Source organism: Acomys minous (assembly GCF_964271855.1).
Source record: "Acomys minous genome assembly, chromosome: 2".
Classification (NCBI taxonomy): Eukaryota; Metazoa; Chordata; class Mammalia; order Rodentia; family Muridae; genus Acomys; species Acomys minous.
In genome coordinates, this window is record NC_140484.1 from 130055850 (window position 1) to 130078245 (window position 22396).

Genomic DNA, 22396 nt, shown 5'->3' on the forward strand with positions numbered 1-22396 from the left:
GTATCTCTGGCTGGTCTAGAACTCACAGCTCCACCTGCCTCTGCCTCTGCCTCCTAAGTCTTGGCATTAAATACATGTACCTGGACTTTCTGTGCCCTTTGAAAGAAGGTTACATGAGTGATTTGGAGCTGTAGCCTGATTAGCAGTTGGGTGGTGCTGATACCCCTCAGCCCAGTGTCGTTTGCAGAGGTTTTTCACTAAGTTTCCTCTTTCTTTATCTTTTTAAACAGGGTTTTCCAAAGTTCTGAATTTATTAGACTAATTCAGGTGACAGAAAATTAAAAGTTTCTAAGGCCTCTTCAGTAGCAGCCACTGCCCTAGATTCTTCCCTTATATGGCGTGTGACAACAGTAACAGTTCCCAGAGGTGGCAATGCTGCCCTCATCATCCACTTCATAGGGAGGCACTGAGTTCTAGAGAGAGGACTCCCTTAAGGTTATAAGGACATTGAACTGTGGTTTTAAAATCTATTTTCCAAAACACAGTACAACCTTAGTGCCTACCAGCAGCTGGTACTAAGTATAAACTCTTCTACAAGTTTCTCTGCTGTCAATCTAAATACCACCTGTAATTTTATCCTAGGAGTGTGCTCCTTCAGTAGGGGCCAAGACTTTCTCATGGGTTGGTAGTAGAAATTTTGCTGAGTATGAACTCTTCTTTCTGTGGGATTTGCTGTGTTGGCCTGCTGCCATTAGAAGATGCAGTCATCAAGGCAGGGACCAGGCATCCTGATTTAACTATCGTGCTGTGATGCTAGACTATTAAATCCATAGCCCTGGGAGGAAAAGGTCAAGTCAGATTACTTAAAAATGAAACTCGGTCTGCCTCAGGAGCAGAGGCAGGTGGATCTCTGTGAGTTCCAGACCAGCCTGGGCTACTTAGTGAGACCCTGTTTCAAAAAAGTAAAGTAATTTGTAGTTATCAGCAAGCCAACATTTACCACTTCTATTTTAGCTTTATCTTTTCATTTTCAGGCTTAGCTTTAGTGCTACTGGAACTGTCCTGTTTGCGTGATCTCATAGGCATTCTTCCTTCCACTGAAGTGCCCCCAAAAGTAGGCTTAGTTTTGTCTTCAGTTCTATCATTACAAACAAACATACAGGGGTTGGGGAATGCCTTAGCATTTAAGAGCACTGGCTGCTCTTCCAGGGGATCTGACACATAATCTAGTGTCTAGTTGGAAGACTTAATTCCAAATGAGAAGTCAGACTAGGCACAGAGGTGTAATCCCAGCACTTGGAAGGTGGAGGCAAGAGGATCAGGACTTTGAGGCTAGCCTGGACCATGTAATCTGACTCTCTATCTTTTAAAAAGGCACTTAGCAGCCCGGTGTGGTGGCCCATGCCTATAATCCCAACACTCAGGGAGGCAGAGGCAAGTGGATCTCTGAGTTCCAAGGCCAGCCTAGTCTACAAAGCAAGTCCAGGACATCCAGGACTACACAGAGAAACCCTGTCTTGAAAAAATTAATTAATTAAAGTAAAAAAGCAGGAGCCTGCCGGGCATGGTGGCACACGCCTTTAGTCCCAGCACTCGGGAGGCAGAGGCAGACAGATTACTATGAGTTTGAGGACAGCCTGGTCTACAAAGTGAGTCCAGGACAGCCAAGGCCACATAGAGAAACCCTGTCTTGAAAAACACAAAGACAAAACAACAAAAAAGCAGTAGCTTGAGGACCAAGGGAGCTAAATAAAAGCATATACAGGGTTAATTGCTACTGCCTGAAATTGTTTAGGGTTGTTTTCGAGATTAATGGTTAGTATACATAAAGTGCTGGTCACAACAGTGCCTAGAAAGTAGCTCAGTAGTTGTTCATTACTGGAAGGTTAGTGCTGACTTTCATATATCTATCTATTTTGAGGGCAGGATCTCATAAAACCCAGACTGGGCTCGAATTTGCCATGTGGTTGAGGATGACCATGAACTTTATACATCCTCCTGCCTCCACCTCCTAAGGCTGGGATCACTGACGTGTGCCACCAGACCTGTCCTTTGTGGGTCTAAGGATCAAACTCGGCGCCCTTTGCGTGGTAGCAGACACTGGCAGCTGAGCTGCATCCCACCCGCATGCTGACTTCCTGAAGAGAAGCTGGAACTGGAACCCACCACTGAGATTAGGATACATCTAAGAAACCTGAGACTGCTTTCTTTGTCGGACCTGCAGGTGGCTGCTTGTGCTCTGCCAGCATCTGGTGCACTGGAGTGCCCAGTTCCAGTGCCAGCTGGGTAGAGGCTAGGAAGTGGCTGTAAGGGTCACATCAGCAGGAGCAGTGAACGGCTGACAGCGTCATGACGAAAAGCAAATCCTTTTCGGTTACACAATCCAAGCTCACTGTGTAGAGGGCAGATAGTTAAGCTGCTCATCATGAAGAGAGTGCAGCACTTTTCATAAAACTCTTAACAAAATTCCAGCACCAAATCCATCCAGATGTAGCTAGCTTAAGCAGGAAAGAAGCCGTTAGGTGAGGGTGTAGGTTGCCTAGCATGCACGAAACTTGGGTTCATCCTCAGCAGTACTCTCAAAAAGTCAGCGGGAGAAAATTGGACAAGAAAGCTAAAATAAACCAGAACCATAAAGTTAGGGACCAGGAGTGGCTACATAGTGTGACTTCTTTGCTGTTGTTAGGCTGCCTTCCTTGGTTCAGTTTGGTTTTGGTTTTTCAAGACAGGGTCTTTCTGTGTTAGCCTTGGCTGTCCTGGACTCACTTTTTAGACCAGGCTGCCTCGAACTCAAGCAATCCCCCTGCCTCTGCCTCCCAAATGCTGGGATTAAAGGCGTGCGCCACCATGCCCGGCTAGACTGCTCTCTTAATTGTGGACTTGTCTTTGAGTTTACCACATCCAAGACTCAATATATTTTAGCTGTCCATATCCTTGTCAGTGTGTGTCTGTGCAAGTTGTAAAAAAACAGAAATCATCTGGCCTCTTTCTGCTTTTATAATGGATCCATACTGGATTCGCAGAGGAAGGATTCACAGATGCTGCCTTATGAGTGATGTATGTCATCTACTGCAATTGTCAATCCAAAATTGTGTGTGTGTGTGTGTGTGTGTGTGTGTGTGTGTGTGTGTTTTGATAGATGGGAAAAATAAGTTGACAGTTGACATTGTGTTCTGTTGCACATAGAATAAACACACAGTTGCATTTGATTACGCTGTACTTATGGTGTATGTTAGTATGATAAGAGGGAAGGGAGTTAAGGGTGTAGCAGGCATGTCTGTGACAATGAGTGTCCAGATGGCTTAAGCTCCATAAGTAGAAGAGAGTATCTGAGATCATTGGAGATGCAGTACTAGCCTAGTAGGAGCTGGAAAAGGTTAGAAATGAGGCTAGAAGATTATTTGAGGACATAGGTTTTGTTTACTGGTAATGACGAGCTTGTAGCTAAGGTGGAACACAGGCATAGCCAAAGACAAAACTGTCCAAAGAAGAGACAGCCAAGACAATGGAAGGATCCTTTTGTGGTTTTCAATTGCTGAGACACAAGTAGGGTAGTCTTCCACAAAGCGGGAACTAACAGCTTAAAAGGAGGTGGTTCTGTGGCTAAGAGCACATACTGCTCTTCCAGGGGACCCGAGCGCAGAACTGCCCGCAACTCTAGCACCAGACGACTCAACTGTCCTCTTCTGGCCTCCACAGGTACCTGTATATATAGCATGCATACACACACACACACACCCCTTTAATGGAGGAAAGAGTTGTTTATTTTGGCTTAAGGGCTTCAATAAGTCCATCGTGGCAGGAGCAAGAAGCACAAATACACAACAGAGAGTAAGACAGAAGCAGGGCTGGTCTGTGTTCTCTCAGAGCCCACCCCAGTGACATTATTTCCCAGAAGGCTGTATGTCCTAAACCTTTCCCAAAATAAAATCTTAAAAAAAAAAAAAAAAAAAAAAAAAAAAGCTCTTAGAAGAACACAAGCAGCAAGCAGCATTGAAGACAGGAAACTCCCCCTCAAGGCCCACTGGGCAGGAAGTGGGAGAGAAAAGTGCTACCCTGAGAGGAATGGAGGGCAAAGAACAGGATCTGAGGATACAGGCTCACAGTCACTGTTGGAGTTCAGAGGTTGGGCATCTTCACAGTAGTGAAATAGATTACTTTCTGTGTTCTGTGAAAAGCCATGAAACAAAAGAAAACTCAGCTTCATTTTGGAAGGCAAGGAAGGGCTTTAAAGGGAGCAGTCACTATTTCATAATGTTACCAGATTGGAATTCAGGCCTCAAATTTGAAGAGAAGCCAAAACTATGAGTTTCTGTTAAAAAAAAAAAATGTGAAAGTGTTTTGTTTTTTTTTTTTAAATATAGGCGGGCCTGATAGAAGCTGCCCTCACTGCTACTTCTGTTAAAAGCAGTCCATTATGTACCTCCATACTTGATAGTCACCTATGGTGTCATGCCTTTGAGTCCTCTTAGATTTTATTTGGAGGCAGGTTTAGGGGTGCACACTTCTGGAGGAAATAAATCACTGGGGGAGGGGGCTTTGAGAGCACATGCATTTGGTCATGCAGTCACAGTCCTAAAGTCTCTCATTTAAGTACTGTTATGATAAGTATTAGTATATTACAAAGCTTCTGGTGCTCTAATTGGCTTACCGTATTTTCCGGTGTATAAGACGACCCCCAACTTTAACTTTTCCAGTTAAATACAGAGTTTGGAATATACTTGCCATGTAAGACTACCCATCTTGCTACACACACCCTGTGCAGCAGACTCAGGCTGCAAACTGGAAAAGTTAAGGGTCATCTTCTATGCCGGAAAATATGGTTATTTGTGGCACTGCCCAGCCACCATCTGTAAGCTCATCAACAGGCAGTGCTTATGTGACTGGTACCCTAGCCAAAGAACCTTCATTGTTACTCATGCAAATCATACTTCATTCTCCTTCCGCCCTTTTAAAAACTGGTATTGTGGTCAAGGGATGCGCATAACTTGCATGGCCTGGAATTCTTGTAATGAGACTTCAAGCCATCAAGATGCCCCAAGAAGAAAAAGGGCAACCCAAGTTCCATCACCAAAACCCAAGACGGAGAGAGCTGGCTCCAGGAAACGCCCTCTCATCCTCATGTGCATGCCATAGCATGCGCTCACCCACGCATTTTACACACAAAATAGTGAAACAAAAACTTAAGTGAACAAATTTGGACTAAAATAATAAGGCTTGCCGTGAAGAAAAGCTGAAGGCTTCTTAAACTTCAAAACGTACCCGTAAGGACTGAAGAGATGGCTCAGCAGTGAAGAGCGCTGGCTGTTCTTCAGGAGGGCCTAAGTTTGGTTCCCCGCACCCACATGGCAGCTCATACCCACCTGTAACTCCAGATCCAGGGGGCCCAGTGCCCTGTTCTGGCTTCCTTGCATACCTGCACATACATGTACATACACATACGTGCACTCACACACACACACAAAGAGAAAAGAGAAAATGCTGGGTTTCTAAATTCAATACAAAGAATTTAATGTTTTCTTAGAACCTGTTCCTCCAGACAGTGATGACAGAAAAGAATTTGTTACTGAAATGGAAGTGTAAAGCATTGCATTTGCCTCTGGCACTGGGGGAGTCACAAAGCATACCTCTAGGCTTAGCATCTGATCTTGTAAAATGGAGGATAAAAATCTGTTTCCACATTTTGTCATTAGTGGCTACTGAGCTTCAGTGTATCATTACAAAAATAAAGCAACAGAAAGAAAACCTATCTGCTTCTCCAGGGAGCTTCAAGTGCAATTGAGAAAGTGAAAAGATCAAATCTTAGCAGTGTGTGTATTCTGTTAAGACAATTTGACTGAAATTGTCTACTTAAATAATTTAGGTATTAGAGTATATTTAAAATCTAGGAAGCCCGAGGCAGTTGTTGTAGTACATACTTAAAATCCCAGCACTCAGGAAGATGGTGAGTTTAAGGCCAGCCTGGGCTACATCTTAAGAGTCCTTACCTCCAAATAAAAACAAAAGCTTGCCGGGCTTGGTGGTGCACACCTTTAAATCCCAGCACTCAGGAGGCAGAGGCAGGTGGATCATTGTGAGTTCAAGGCCAGCCTGGTCTACCAAAGCAAGAGCAGGACAACCAGGACTGTTACACAGAAAACCTTGTCTTGAAAAACCTTTAAAACAACAACAACAGCCAGGTGGTGGTGGTACACGCCTTTAATCCCAGCACTCGGGAGGCAGAGGCTGGTGGATCACTGTGAGTTCGAGGCCAGCCTGGTCTACAAAAACCTGGCTGTGGCAGCACACCCTTGTAATCCCAGCCCTTGGGAGCGGAGGCAAACGGTTCACTGCACTTTTGAGGCCACCTTGGGCCACATAGGAAGCTTCAGGCCAGCCAGACTACACATGAGACCCTGTGTCAAAGAAATGGGAACCGTCTTGAGGATGATGGGTATGAAAAGTATTTCCCAAACCAACTTTTCTATTAAAAGACGCCATCACTGAGTTTTTTCAGCCACTGAGAAGTTATGGCTGAAAAGCACCTTCTTGAGCCTTAAGTGAGACAGTTTAACTCTGACATCCAGTTTCTTATGCAGAACTTCTTTGGTCCTGCCCAACCAGTGGCCCTCCCCCAGTTAACTTTGTACTCACTTGGTTTCCATCACAGTTAATAATCACTTGGGACTTATAGCAGTTTAATGAATGAGCCTTTTCTAGCAGCATTAAGTACATCACTCAGAAGGACAAGTCTTAACTGAGAAATACAGGCTACCTCATTTTCACAGTAATTTTAAGTCCAGGTAGTGAAAACAGTAAGACACCTTCCACAGAGGAAGTTGAAACAGTGCAGTGCAGCCAGAGTTTGAAAGGTGATCAGATCTGTCACGTGCAGCTTGACTGTCCTGTGACTTAGTTTGAGTCTTTAGGAGCAGTTACTCCTTTTTATTGGTCATTTGGTTGTTATGCAGCCATGGAAGGAAAAAACTGAACGTCAGGATCATTAACAGTACACCTGAAAGACAAAAGACAGGAAAGTAAACCCAAGGTCTCTGGGAAGGTGATAATGACCGCCTGGGTCTAAATAAATAAACAAGGTTGCCACTTTCAGGGTCCTTTTTGATCCTTAAAGTGACTTCGTGCTCAGTAAGAATCAGGGCGGACACAGCAGCTTTGAATGGCCCTGACCCAAGTGTTAGAAGTTTTACTTCCGTCCTCTGCTTGGGTCATTTGTCCCTCTGTAAAGTGACAGGGCTTCCTCCCTGCCTCAAAGACAGCGTGGGAGGCAGCAGCTCACCGCATTGTGGTGTTTCTGTGGTTGTTTTAAAGTAGGGCAAACAGATTAAGGGAAAGAAAAATCTCTGGAGACCAAGGGAGGGATACCTTAGCAACTCTCTTGGAATGTTCAAACACGGGTTAGGCTCTTTCTCTTTCTTCATGTGTCCCACATAGTGGGTTTTAATAGATGTATCACATAAAACCAGTGTTTGAGTCTTTAAATATAAAATTGTAAAAAAAAAAAAAAAAAAAAGTTACGTGTATATTGATGATGCTTCATTTTTGTGTTTGTTGTTTTTGCAATGCTGAGACTCGAGTTCAGCCTCTGTTCACAGTAGACAAGCCGTCACACTGAATAACGCCTCCAAGCCCAAGTCTTCATTCTTTTTTTAATTTTTATAAATTATTTTGTATTGTATAGGTATTTTATCCATTTTATTTAGCTGGTGACTAAAAACCAAGAAATGCTGGTAACATAAATGATGACATAGAAAGTACATGTTATAATTATAGTTATGTTATTTAATCCCCCTTTAAAATTTTTTTTGTTTTTCTGATACTGGGGAAGGAACCTCCAGCAACATACTAAGCAAGCTCTTAGTGAGCCACACCCCATCCTGGTCTAGATTTCATTAGTGTGAATGGGACTTGGGAGTCATTTAGGGGCTGTGTTGACTGCAGGGTTATTGCACAGGACGCTCTGTGACAAATAAGGAAAGCAGCCTATTACGCTACCACACCAGGAACTCAAGCAGGGCAGGAACCTGGAGGCAGGAGCTGATGCTGAGGCCATGGAGGCCGCTACTTGCTGGCTTGCGTCTTGCAGCTTGTTCACCCTGCTTTCTTAAAGAACCCAGGGCTACCAGCCCAAAGATGACACCACCCACAGTGGGCTGGGTCCTCCCCCGCCTCTCCTCCAGTCACTCATTAAGAAAATGCCTTACAGGCTTGTCTATAAGCTCAGTCTTAGGGAGGTATTTTGTCAATGGAGGCTCCCTCCTCTCAGATAATTGTAATTTGTGTCAAGTTGACAAAACTAGCCAGCACAGGTCCTTTATAACTTTTTGATGATCCCTTTTATCAAATCCATTATAATTTTTAAAAACAGCATTATTTTTAGTTAAAATGTTTGATAATCTAATGTTGTTGGGTTTTTTTTCACATGAATCTCCCAAAGTTAAGACAAATGGTACAAGAAATGCTATCTACTATATGGCAGGAGACATTCTGAATGCGTCATAAAAAGAAGTTTAGAGTCAGCTGAAACTGGAGGTAGGTGACTCCAAATTGTCTGACATAAAATGGAGATCACTAGTGCGTCAAGAGCAGTAAAGTAAGTTACCACTTATAATACCACAATAACATATCAAATATCAGGTATCATATACTTCTTGAGGCATTCTCAAACTTGTCCTCAGAAGTTTCCAAAACAGAACAAGAAAGTTCAACAAGGCCCTAAAATATTCTGAAAGGCAAAGCCATTTCTCTAGCTGATGTAGGTGTTGGAGTCTCACGTGGCCCTGGTTGGCCTTGAACTTCTGTTGAAACTGACCTTGAAATCCTGACTCCATAGTTTCCACTTCTTGAATCCAGGTGTACTTTTTACATGGATGCTGGGGATTCTAACTCAGGTCCTTGTATTTTGCAGAGCAATTGCTCTTACACACTGAGCCATCTGCCTAGCTCTCCTATTTTTAACTCTATTTGTTCTGATTGAAAATTATGGAAAACTTGAAATGAAAAGAAAAGCAGCCTAAATGATTAACTGACATTTGGTTTGGAATTCACAAATTGGAGGGAGGGAGCTTATTTAGCCAAAAAAAAAAAAAAGATTTATTGATTGATTGCTTTTATTATTTTAAGGAACATCTGGTGTAGCCTGGGCTGGTCTAAACTCCCTGTGTAGTTGAGGATGTACTGAAACTCCTGTTACACCTCCCAGGTGCTGAGACTACAGGCAGCTTCCACCATCCCCAGCTCTATGCAGGGCTGGGGATGAACCTAGGGCAGGACAAGCCGTCTCCCAACAGAGTCACGTCCTTGGCTACTAAAAATAATAATAATAATAATAATAATAATAATAATAATAATAATAATAATAATAATAATAATTGTGGTACCAGAGATAAAACCCAAGAACTTGTGTATGCTAGGCAAGTTTTCTACCACTGAACTGTACCCATTCCTTTGGGGGGGGGGGGCCAGGCTGGACTTAAAATTGCATTGTAGCCCAAGTCAGCCTTATACTTGTAGCCCTCCTGCCTCAGCCTTTCGAGTAACTAGAGTTTCAGGCTGCACAGCAGGCCCAGCTAGAGATTATTTTTGAATGGAAGCAATTACTCTTACTGCCCCCACCTACTAGGAAGCCCTAAACTGTACCTGTAGCCCTGATCCAAAGCGCAGCTGCAGGAGCTGAGGAGCTGGCTCAGTGGAGCAGTGCCTGCTGCACAGGAGTGAAGACCTGAATATGCTCCCATGTAAAAGATGGCCCCGGCAGCATATGCCTTTAACCCCAGCACTTGGAAGTAGGGGCAGAGATGGATAGAGCCTGGAGCTCACTGGCCAGCCCATCTAACTAAACAGTGAAAGACCCTATCTTCAAAATAGCTATAGACCCCGAAATTAGCCTCCAGCCTCCACATGGACACGCACGGCTTCAAAGGACACTGCACAAAATAAAAGTGCTTTCCAAGCATGTTAACCACGTTTTTCTTCCTTCCTTTCTTTCTTTCCTTCCTTCCTTCCTCTTCCTCCTCCTCCTCTTCTTCTTCCTCTTCTTCCTCCTTCCCTTATTCTCTGGCTTTAGAAATTGTTACAGTGATATTCTTGTATATCACACTTTAAAATATATTTTAAAATATTTTATAATATCCTAATCTTGGGGGCTGGAGAGATGGCTTGGCAGTTAAGAGCACTGGCTGCTCTTCAGAGAAATTGGTTTCAATTCCCAGCACCCACACAGCAGCTCATACCCATCTGTGACTGCAGCTCCTGGGTATCCAAGGGCACTGGGCACACATACAGTGCACACTTGGGTATGCAAAACACCCGACACATAAGACAATTGATTTTGAAGATACTCTTACCTGTCAGACATAATAAATAAAAATACGCTTACCTAGGGAAGGAGCAAGCCAATATACTACAAAGAACTGATAGAAAGAGTCATCAAAGCACGGGAAATGCAGCGAAAGTGCCAGGGCTGGGTTGAACAGCGCTCCTGTAAGGCTTCCTCCTGTAAGAGCCACAGAGGTGAGACAGAAATAGGTTAGAAAGAAAAGGCTAAAATGAAGACTTAGTTAAAATGAGCCCAGAAGCCCAGGACCCTCCTGAGAGTACACACATGCCTTTGTATTAAAAGGGAGAGCAAAATAGACCAAACCATTAGTACTGGATTCACTTGTACTCCTTACGAGGTGACAGAATGGCAGAACTCAAGAAAGCAATTGTGAAAATTAAGAAATGAGGGCTGACGAGATAGCTTGGAGGGCAAGGGCGCTTGCTGTGGGATTATGAAGACATGAGTTCAAGTCCCCAGGTGGGCATGGCTGCATGTGCTCATAACTGCAGCAGTGGGTGGCGACAGGTGCGTCCTGGAAGCTCACTGGCCGGCCAGCCTAGCCAAATGGCCCTCTGCAGATTCAGTGAGAGACTGTGTCTCAAGCGTACAGGGTGGAAAGTGGTGAAAGCATGCTCCACGGCCTCTGGCTTCTTCACACACATACATGGACACATATGTCAGAAACAAAAAGCATTCAGAGTGGCTGCACAAAGTCCAGCCGTGGACCCGTGTCTCATCGCTACATAACCTAGAGGTTTACGGTTCTGACCTCACAGCCAACAAGGAAGGCCAGATAACTAATCAACACTACTCCCCAGAGCTGTAGCAATGTGTTTGCAAATACCTATGAAGTACCCCAAGATGGTGACATTTCTGTCAGTTCTTCCAGATGGAAGCCTTTCACTCACACAGCGTCTGACACAGACATCTGTAGCATGTTAGCTGTCTTGGTGAGAAAGTGCAGTTGGGAATTAAGAGCCTGTCCTGGGATTTACCTAATGAGATTTCCCAGGCAGAGAATAACAGAGCAATGTTGAGCGGAAGCTACTGAGCAGAGGACCAAATCCACCAATGGCTGAGGTTTTCTCCAGCATAGCAGCCTGACAGCAGAGTTACTGCTCACGCCAACCACAGCAGTTATAAACAATGCATGATGCCATCTGAGAACATCACACTCCCTGGGATGTTAAACCTAACAAGACTTGGCTACCGTTAGCATTCAGGATAAGTGCTTGACTGGCCGCAGTCTAGATCAGCAAGAGCTGGTGACACGCCATGTGGAGAGTCACCAAAGTGACCCCAATGGTGTGGTGTATCCCATCTGCTCAGCAATGCCCCAGGGGGACCCCAGCTACAAAAGCGCCAACTTCTTGCAGCACCTGCTGCCCCAGGACAAGTTCTCCTGTGATACCTTCATGGACCACAGCATCGACCAAGAAGCTGCCTTCCAGGCTGCCCTGGCTCTGTCCCTCTCTAAGAACCGAGGCACAGCCTAGCCACCTGCCTCAAGTCTGAGACACATGACACACTCCCACCTCAAGGCATAGGGCTGTTGCCCTCCCTGCCCTGGCACCTGCACAGGATCGCACCTCACTGCACCATGTAGAATTTCACACAGGGGGAGCAGGTCTCAGAACTGCCAGGGCTGGGATCCTGGCTAGCTGGCCCCTTGTCATCAAGCAGGGCTACTGGGACCTAGCCAGCGGCACTTGGCCATCGGTGCTTGGGCAGGTGCTGCCCATTAGGTTAGAGCAGTTGGCTGCCTTTCCCAGCCAAGATGTCCTCATGTGAAGAAAGGTGAGGTGCCCTAAGCTGTGCCCCCATCAGGACCAGGGGAGGAGGCGCCCAGCCAAGGCTGCCAGCCCACCCGGTCCCTAGCCTCACCCCCACTGTGAGCATTTGGTACTGGCTTTTGTGCTACTTAGGAGCCCTGTCTATCTTATCCTGTGTGATAATCTTTTCACATTTTATAGAGCAAAGACAAAGCAGTTACTCTTCTATTGCAATACCTGTGTTTGACTAGGAAGAACAGTATTTTTATGGAGCATTTACAAAGTTATATTTAAAAAAAAAAACAATGAAAAATAAACACTGGTGGGGTCAGTGTGAAGAGGGAAGGAGAGTGGGCTGGCCACTTATGTTTCCCCAAAAACAAAACAAAAGGTAAAGTGAGTCCCCTTGTACTAAACACCATGGGCAGGAAGATAAAGACTTCCAGATCTTTGTAATGGTACGATGTGTGACCGTACAAGTGCCCTGGCCATGGTCTGAGCCATTGCACTCAGGACTCGTTTACTTCAGTACTTTAGGCAATGGCCTGTGAGGATTGTTAGGTCCAACGCCATGAAGTCTCATATCCTAAAACCTGTCCTCTAACCCTCCCAGCCCCCCCCAACCCCCTCCCCCCCCCCCCCCCCCGCCCTCACCTCGCTCTTCAGAGCCTCGTGGGCACTGCTAGGACCATGGCCTCCCTCCCTTGAATATGGGTTGGTTCTGTGACGTGAACTGACACAGCGTAGCAGAGATCATGCTGAGCTCTGAATGCTTTGGAACCCCTACTTTTTTGTCCACTTGGAACAATGCCCTGAGCCTAGTGGCCTAGGCTGCTAGAGCATGAGAGGCCGCATGGAGGGGAACATGGTGCCCCAGATGACAAGCGCCAGCAGCCAGGTGTGAGCAAGGGTGCTTGGCTTTTGACCCCATCACTGTGCAGCTGATATAAAGCAGTGGGAAGGCAGAGGCAGGCAGATCTCTGTGAGTTTGAGGCCAGCCTGGTCTACAAAGCAAGTCCAGGACAGCCAGGGCTACACACAGAGACCCTATCTTGAGCAAACAAACAAACAACAACATAAAAAAAACCCAAACAAACAAAAAGACACGGAGAAGCTGGGTGTGGTGGCACACACCTTTAATCCCAGCACTGGGAGGCAGAGGCAGGCAGATTGCTGTGAGTCTGAGGCCAGCCTGGTCTACCAATAGAGTCTAGGACAGACAGGGCTACACAGAGAAACCCTATCTTAAAAAAACAAAACACGGAGGAGATGTGATGCTTTTATGTTTACATGAAGAGTTTCATAAAATATTCCTGTGTGTTCAATAAATAAGTGAAAGCCAGAAGGAAGCAAAGTTAATGGGTTTTTTCTGTTTTTCAACCGTTCTACAGGTAAGGGACAGACCACAGTCTGAAGATGGCAGCAGCTTCCCAGGAGACAGTCCTGGTTAGCTGCTTTGCCGTGGCTCATTCACCCTGTGGCTTTCTAAGCTCCATTTCTCAAATGGTGTGATTTACAAGAAGGTTTAAGGATTAAGAAAAGCTTAAAAACTCAGAGTTTAAAAGTAAAGCCTGGGGGCAGGGCATGGTGTAGCACACTGGGAGGCAGAGGCAGATGGGTCTCTGTGAGTTCGAGGCCAGTCTGGTCTGCAAAGCGAGTCCAGGACAGCCAGGGCTACACAGACAAACCCTGTCGCAAAAAAAAAAAAAAAAAAAAAAAAAAGCAAATAAGTAAATAAAGCAAGCCTGCGGCTATGATCTGGATGCAAAATGAATTAAAGCCTGCCGTGCTTCTCGCCTTTGATGCCTGTGCACGCCAGCACTTCCTGACAAGGCAGAGATCCTGCACTGTCTGCGGTGCGGGTTCTGACCGGAGAGGATTCCTCCTCAGGGTGCGGGGGTGGGGGGGTGGGGTGGGGTGGGGTGGCTGGGCTGGGCGATCTTCAGACTGCACTGCTGACTAAAGGACATGGGACTGTGATTAGCAGTCCCGCAAAAATGTCCACGTTCTACAGGAAATCAGTGGGAAACACAGGGCAAAGGACTGAGGACAAAAGCAACATTTGCTTTATTCCAGGAAGAAGCAGCAAGTTTGAAACACCATTCCTTGCCCCCGTTGAGACAGTACTACCCATCTTGAAGATCGGGAAACTGAGGACTTGATTAAAATCTAAGGGCGCGGTCCAACTCAACCCGGCCTCTTCTCACCAAAGCAGACCAGTCTAGTAAAACGTTTGGGCCTTTGTTTAAATCTGAGTTTATTGGTGAGGGGCTGTGCCTGGATACCTCAGCACTTATATGACGGTCAGAGGACGCTCTCAGGAGCTGGTTCACCTTCCACCATGTGGGTCGTAGGAATCAAACTCGGGTCATAAGGCTTGGTGGCAAGTGTCCTTACCCACTGAGCCATCTCATCAGTCCTGAAACTAACTTTTATATGTAAATTAGTGATCGTTTCCACTTCCTGTCTTAAATGAGAACATGTGTAATGCTCTTAGTTTATTTATTTATTTATTTTTTGACAAATAATCTCACCTGCAATTATGGCTGGAAGGAGACTAAGAGCCCAAAAGGAGTAATGGGATGAAGGAAAAATACTTCAGTCTCTCCAGACTGTTCACTGGAAGAGCGAGGGAGAGGAGGCGAAGGGGAGATTCGGCTATAGGTCTTACTTCTCACTTGGGTGTTACTCTGCCGAGTCCCAGTTTACAGACTCTGGGGAGCACGTCTCACCTCTCCTCATAGCTTACTGTGTGAAGGTGACCCAGGCATAGTCAGCACATAGTTTTAAATTCTACACATGAGAAACAGTACAATAAAGACAACCTACATGTCTAAAATAACATTTTAAAATATCTAGTTACGGAGCCAGGTGCAGTGGCGCATGCCTGTAATCCCAGCCCTATATGAAGCAGAGGCAGGCGGATCTCTGTGAGTTCAAGGCCAGCCTGGTCTACAAAGCGAGTCCAGGACAGCCAAGGCTACACAGAGAAACCCTGTCTCAAAAAAAAAAAAATCTAATTATGCACAGAAAATGAATGCAGTTCTCAATTACCTTAACCATTAAAGTAAGTTCTCCCAAAACTTAAATTAAGCAAGATTTGCTTATAATCTTAATTAATAGTTTATAGCTCAATAATTCCAGGCCTGGTTTTGCATGCCTGGAATCCCAGCTGTTCAGGAAGCAGAGGTGGGGCCAGCAAGATGGCTCCAAAGCTTAAGATACACGCTTGACAATCTGAGTTCAATCAGAGGGACCCACATGGTGGAAGTGGGGGGGATGTCTGACTCTCTGAACTTGCCCTCCGACCTTTACCCATACCCCGGTCCCATACACATACACATACGGAGTAGATAAAGTTTAACTTTTTTTTTTTTTAAAAAGGGAAGCTTGGAAGGATCAACTGAGTTCAAGAGGAGCCTAGATAAGTAACATAGCAAAAAAGACTCCATCTTAAAACAAAAACAAAAGTTTATAGCTCTATTTACCTACAGAGCTTTTGTTAGGAAAGACGTTAATTACATAATGAGTACTCATGTCAGCGGCCTCTGCTTACATATGAAAATTCAGTGCTCGACAAATCATGTGTTTAGCATGCACTAGGCCACAGGCTTAGTTTCCAACCACAAAAAAAAAAAAAAAAAAAAAAAAAAAAGAATATACAATTCTATGAGATAGTAGCTCTGCTGCTTAAATCTCTACCAGGCATTCAGGTAGTCCAAGGCAGTCCACTCTCTCTGCAACAGTTATGACTTATCATCTGGAAAGTAATAGAAATGGGAAGTTGAAGGGGGGCCATTTCCCGGGTGCGTTCTCTCGGGCTACGCACTCTAGACAAGAAGGGCCCGCAAAGCCTGTTCCACACGCTCCTCTTGGAGTGTCACACTACATAGGAGCAAAGCGGTGTCTCCATAAGATCTTAAAACAGGAAAGTTGTTTAATCCAGGGTTTAAGGGTTTATCGGCAACAGAACTGTATAATTGTTAAAATGTTAGATTCTCATCACACCATGTCATAGAGTATGCCGTTTGCTCTCCCTCGTATTGAGAGCGCTGTCTGGCGTCAGCACCATCTTTCCCCAAAACTATTCCAGCCCCTGAAAGTTTCCCAGTGTTTCCTTTTTCATCCTACTCAATAATACCTCCCCACTCCGTCTTTCCTCGTCCCCTGTTCTAGCAACTTCTATTTACTTTCCTACTCTTTGAATTTGCTTGCTTTATGTATTTCTCGGAAGTGGAGTCATACAATATTTGGCGCCCCCCCCCCCCCCCGCCTTTTTAGCGAGCTTCTTTTGCTTAACATAATGTCCATCCATGTGGTGTGTGTCAGAGCTTCATTCCCTTGTATAACCAAGTAGTAGGCAATCGCGCGTGCTTTTGTAACTCTCGAGGAACACACGGCAGAAGTGCTGATAAGTACACGACGTTAAAACTGACTGACACTCAGCAGTATGAGCCACGGTTCCAGCCTGGATTGTCTGCGACCTAAAAGGCAAGTCACTTCACTTCTGCGTGTCACTTGCTGCACTTGAAATGGGACGAATGATCAGGCGCTCATAACTGCAAGAACCGAGATAGCCCAGGAATCTCTTAGCGAAGTGCTTTGATCTATAGCAGGTACTCAGGGAATACTCTGATCTCTCTTATGTTGGTAGAAACGCGGTGAAGGGCTGGAGAGATGGCTCAGTGGTTAAGAGCTCTGCCTGCTCTTCCTAAAGGTCCTGAGTTCAATTCCCAGCAACCACATGGTGGCTCACAACCATCTGTAATGTGATATGGTGCCCTCTTCTGGCTTGCAGGAGTACATGCAAGTAGAGCACTGTAAACATAATAATAAATAAATAGATCTTTTTTTAAAAAGGCGGTGAAGATGCATACGTCATAGATTGTGAATTTGTGAACTTTATAAGCAGTTGTGTATCTGGTTCCACCCCTGTGGTCTCAAGCCCTGTCCAGCTACAGTACAATGTGATGAGTGCGTGTGAAATGTTGACTACTGCCTGGAGAGTGCTGAAGCTTTCATTTAAATCTAAATAGGCACATGGAGCGAGTGGCTGCGGAGTCGGACAAGGCAGGTCTGGACTCTAGAACAGTGGTCCCTGAGTGGCTTCGTAATAGGATCGCCTGGGGAGAACGTTAAACCGCGCCACTGCCTCGGCTCCGTCCCACAGCAGGTGGGTTCTAGCGTCTGCACTAGAGTGGGTCTATCTTAAAAACTCCTCCAGAGATTTGAAAACAGATAGCTGAGATGCTCTGCATCAGAGATTGGTTTCCTGTGAGTGTTCACATTTCAAGAAACCGGCAGCGTTTCAGAGCTCTTAAGATGACATTCCAGAGTTCTTTTCCACTTGCCTTTTACTTATGAATAACTCCAAGTGTAATTTTGTTTCTCTTTTGAGTGGTAGTTTTAGCCCTTGGGAGATCCCAGGGCCATGTGCGCACAGCACAGCATGGGCAAGTGTTCTATCTTTGAACTGCATCCTGAGCCCAGGAATAGTTAATAGTATACACATTATTTATGGAATCATAACTCGATCCTAAAAGCATAAAAACACAGGAAGAACGCGAACTTCACAACAATCAGCAGAGGCAGGAGGAGTAATTGGGGATGAGAGAGATCCAGGTGTCATTAGTGGGTTTTCTTATTATTGCTATAAAACCATCTCAGATTTCTATTTTCTGTGTGTTTGTTTTTAGAGACAGGGTCCCATGTAGCCCAAACTGGCCTCAAACCCAGTATGTAGCAAAAGATGACGGTAATCCTCTGTCTCTACCTCTCCAGTGTTAGTATTACATCATGCGTCACCTGCCCAGCTCTGCTGCTTTAACTGAGGAATATGGAACCATACTGTGGCATTAATACTGCCCATGCATAGCACTGGCCTCTCAAATACACACATGCCCTCTTCTCTTACCTCACATGATGTGTTTTCATGTGTGTCTACTAAAAAACTAGTACTAGATTCAAAGAAGGGAAACCTGTGAAGTCTTTTATGTTACCCTAGGAAGTCCAACACACACCTGCAGTCTACTGTGTTTCGATGAATTTTATTTGTCGTACCTAGGATTGAACCCAGAACTTAGTGAATGCTGGGCAAGCTCTTTATACCGCTGAGCTACATTACCCAGTTTCACTTTTAATGGGTAGAAGACTATTACTATGTTTCCTTTATTATATTCAGGCCTCTAAAACATTTTTTTTTTTGGTAATTCCACCATAATTCCAGTAAAAGTATTTCATTATTTTAAATGACACAATCTTTTAAAAGGCACATTTTATCAAATTTTTTGAATTCCTACTGCAGGTAGGTAAATAAGTAAATAAAACTTTTGGACTTTTTTTTTTCTTTTTTCTTCTGGCTTTTGTTTTGTTTTCCTTAGCCAGGGCTTCAGTGTTTACTACTGTCTGGCCTGGATCTTAACATTGTCCTTGCACCTCTGCTCGGGTTACAAGCATGTGCCACCATCCCCAACTGACAATTGCTTTAAAGAGCATCTTAAGCAAATTTTGATTTTGAAACCCACCTTTCACGATAGTCTACTTAAACGTCCACGCGCAACTCAACATAAAGAAATATGGCGAGTAAATTGTAGGGAAAAGGTAGGAAATGCACCTACAGAATTTCTACTCCTCACTGTTAACTACTAACCAATCAGGCACCTTAAGCTGGAAGGAACTTCTAGGCCAGCTCACTTCTCAGTAAGAGTGTCAGAAGCAATCTACACCACCTTGGTATGAGAGCCGTAACTGATAAGCTGCCTTTCTAACGCTTAAAACAATCCCTTTGGAGGCTACCTAAGCCCTTGGCAGTAATCTACCAGGATCTTAGTTTCGGAACCGGAGTGTCTGCTTTCTCTGGGTGTTCAAAATAGCACTGAATGAAGATATGTATGTGGGTCCAACCTCTAGGCACTGGCTGCAAGACGGTTAGAATAGTCGATGGCAGGGGAGGGTGCAAGTATTTGCATCGCATTGGAGTAGGGGGCTCAGTTGTAAAGAGCTTGGAACCTCAAGTCATAGAGGCTCGGGACTGCCAAGTGTTTTGTAGGAATTGACAAACCTGCATAGGCCAAAAAGGTGATGAGTGCAGCCAGCAGGTGGATGCGAAGCTTGGTGCGGACCTCCTGGAAGTGCAGCAGAGCGCTGTGGAAAATAAAGGAGCAGATGGCCTCTGTGATGATCGCTTTGGACATGTCGGTGTGGATGGGATTCTTGCAAGCTAAGCTCCTCTCGTTGAAGTGGTACTTGGTCAGACTCAGGCTCCACAGGGCGCTTACGCAGTACCTGCTACACAGGGCGCTAACCAGCTGAGCCAACAACCTCATGGCACCGGTCTCGGGGGACATACCCCCCAGAATCATCTGCATCATCACGCCGCACGGGTTGCTAGCTGTGCCCACCAGGGTCAGGCCATGCACCAAGGAAAAGAAGTAGATCAGTGTCAGCGTCCAGGTGGGGTGCGCGGGGTCCTGCTCGCTCAGCAGTTGGAGCTCGTGGGTGCAGTAGCAGAGCTGGAAGGTGGCTAGAAACTCCAGGACGAAGGCGTGGGCCGTGGGCCTGTGCAGCTGTTGCCGGGCGATCACGCGGGCCAGCCCCATGAACAGCACGACCAACAGCATAAGCCCCAACGAGATGCAGGTGTCCTGCACCTCGGGCCGGAGCCCCAGTAGCGTGGACATGGCTCCCTCACCGCCGGGGATGGCTCAGGGCGTCAGGGAAAGAAGAGCGAAGGGGGCTGGAGTCCGAAGTCCGCGGCCCCGCCCTCCCACGCCCCTCAGGGCGGGCCGAGCTGCCTAGAGCTGGGGTGCCGCGCTGGAGGGCTCCTCCCCCTCCCCGGCTGCGCTGTGCAGATGTGACCTGAGCCGGGGAGGGGAGGGGAGGGGGAGGGGAGGCGAGGCGGCGATTTAGCTGTCCCTGGGCACTGGCGGAGTGGGCAACGGTCAGCAGTGCCCTACGTGTACTCGCCTTCGGCCGCCTTTCTCAGCCTGGGGCCGCGGCCCGAGACCACTGCGCACGCGCACGGGGCTGGAGCGCTGGACTCCGGGTGACCCAACCGCGAGCCTAAGACCCCCCCAGGGCGCTGGTGGCAGCGCCTGTTGCACACGGAGCATGGCTTGGGAACGCCACCTTGAACTTTGCGCACTCCGGAAACCGTACTCCACGGAGCCCCAAAGGTCATCTCTGCAACCACCCCGGTTCTTTCTAATGGACAGACTGAGGTTGAGGAGCGAGGGGGTGCCCCTCAGGGAAGGAACTGTGATCGACTAGGAGTGGGCGTGAGAACCGGTCTGATCTGTGCGACAGAGTGCTAGAACTTTGCTTTTCTTCACCCACCTCTAAACTTTTTGTATGTGTTTGGGGGGAAAAATATATATATATATTCGTTTTGCGTGTAAAATTGACATTAATTATATTCATTCTATTATCCAGCCATCACCACTATTTCCGAACTTTGATGTTGGTTCTTGCATGCATTTATTGAATTACTTAATTATTTATTTTTATACTTATATATAAATATATTTATGGAGGCACGGTGACCCATCTCGTGTGTTCTCTCCTTCCGCGAGGTGGGCTCCGGGGATCAAACTCAGGGTCCTTCTCCTGCTGAAGCTCTTGCCTGCAGCTGGTGGTTTTTAGCCATGAAGTCCTCTGAGTTTATAATGCTTTGTTATCTTCGCCACGAGATATTAAGATACTAGGAAATCATTATTTGCTTATTTGCCATGGTGTCCAGTGTGGGGAGGAAACCCAGAGTAGACCCTTGGAAAGGTTAGCTTGCCAGAGTCCCACGTCACCCTGAGGCAAGATGGAAAGAAAGGAGTTAACCGGGCTCTGGGGAGGATGCAAGCCTGGAGTCTTGTACCAGCTGCAAGGCAGGAATTCCAGCACAATTAACATCAGTTGTGAAGTTTGCCCTCGAGATATTTAAAAAAAAAAAAATGTTAAAATAGTTCCAAAAGTTGCTCTCTGTGGCGACCTTCCTTCTCCGTGGTCTTTGTGACTGCCACCGTGGTGTACCGTGGCCAGGCCCAGAATGTGAAGAGGGAGTTGCCAGCCAGTGAATATGCAGACGAGTGTGTGCATGCAGGTCTTTGGTGAGTACACCAACCTCAGATTACAAGGTGCAGATGGGACCCATCATAGAATAAAGTCAAGAAAACAATTGGGGAGGATCATGCTAAAAGGAGATAGCACCCAGCACTCACTCAGGAGGCAGAGGCAGGCAGATTGCTGTGATTTCGAGGCCAGCCTGGTCTACAATTCGAGCCCAAGACAGACAAGGCTACACAGAGAGGCCCTGTCTAGAAAAACAAACAAACAAACAAACAAATAAAAAAGGAGATAGCACTCTGCTCCAAACTGTTTCCAAACTAGAAATGTACAAGGGCAGGAGAGATTGAGAAGGCATACAATGTGTTTAAAGGTGTCCCCTGGTGGGGGGGAACACAGTCTAAAACATCTACTCATATTGTTTCAGTGGCCTTTATGTTGTTATAATGTAACAGTACGCTGTGAGGTCCTGTTTTTGTTACACACACACTCACACACAAAAGAAAGGAAAAGAAAAAAAAAGACTGTAAAAATAGGGATGCAGCATACTTAAGGATTAAGCAAATATAACCTTTCTCCTACAATTTTCTAATTATTTCATGAGAAACTCCATTTAGTGAAAGACATATTTTTATCTCCCTTGCATAACCTTTGTGACTGGGGGGGGGGGGAGGGGATGGAGTTTACTTCATCAGACTGTGAGCCTGTCCAAGACATCTCACGAACCATTCTATAATCATATTTGCCGAAAGTGTGTGTGTGTGTGTGTGTGTGTGTGTGTGTGTGTGTGTGTGTGTGTATAAGGAAGGAGCTCTTAGAAACTTTGAGCAAGAGAATTCTGAGAGCCTCTAAAATGAACATGTGGTTGTGACCGGGTCGTGGAGAAGCCCACACGCACAGCTGGTTGTCTGCTGTTCCCCCCCCCCTCCAACCCCAGTGCATTTCCATTGCTTCCCGAACTTAAGTCTGTGTGTAAACAAAATCTCTTATTTATAAACTCAGACTTCACACCAACTCATTCTGAAATTCTTTTCTGCACTGAAGTTAAGAATCCCAGATCTGAGCCAGTGTGGTAGAATCAGCAAAAGCGAGCAGGTCTCTGTGAGTTCAAGGCCAGCCTGGTCTACATAGAGAACCCCCCCTCCACCCCACCTCACCCCCCCAAATCCAGCTTGGTCTAAGAGGGGTCTCTGCAAAGAACTGTTGGACTTCTCTATCACCGATGTGGAGTAGTGCCTCCTCCCACACCCCGCTGCTGACCATGTGCCCCACCTGATAGCTTTCAGAAACCGCGGAAACTCCTTAGCACAGA

The 22396-nt window shown here is 45.9% G+C and overlaps 1 protein-coding gene across 1 annotated transcript; it reads right to left on the bottom strand.

The window, feature by feature from the left end:
• Window positions 1-5422: 5422 nt before the first annotated feature.
• On the bottom strand, window positions 5423-20444 carry AQP11 (aquaporin 11). Its single transcript, XM_084774188.1, has 3 exons — window positions 19091-20444; window positions 10316-10432; window positions 5423-6934 (listed from the first exon to the last, which is right to left on the bottom strand). The coding sequence occupies exons 1-3, from the start codon at window positions 19707-19709 to the stop codon at window positions 6855-6857; spliced, it is 816 nt and encodes a 271-aa protein (XP_084630314.1). The 5' UTR covers window positions 19710-20444; the 3' UTR covers window positions 5423-6854.
• Window positions 20445-22396: the final 1952 nt, after the last annotated feature.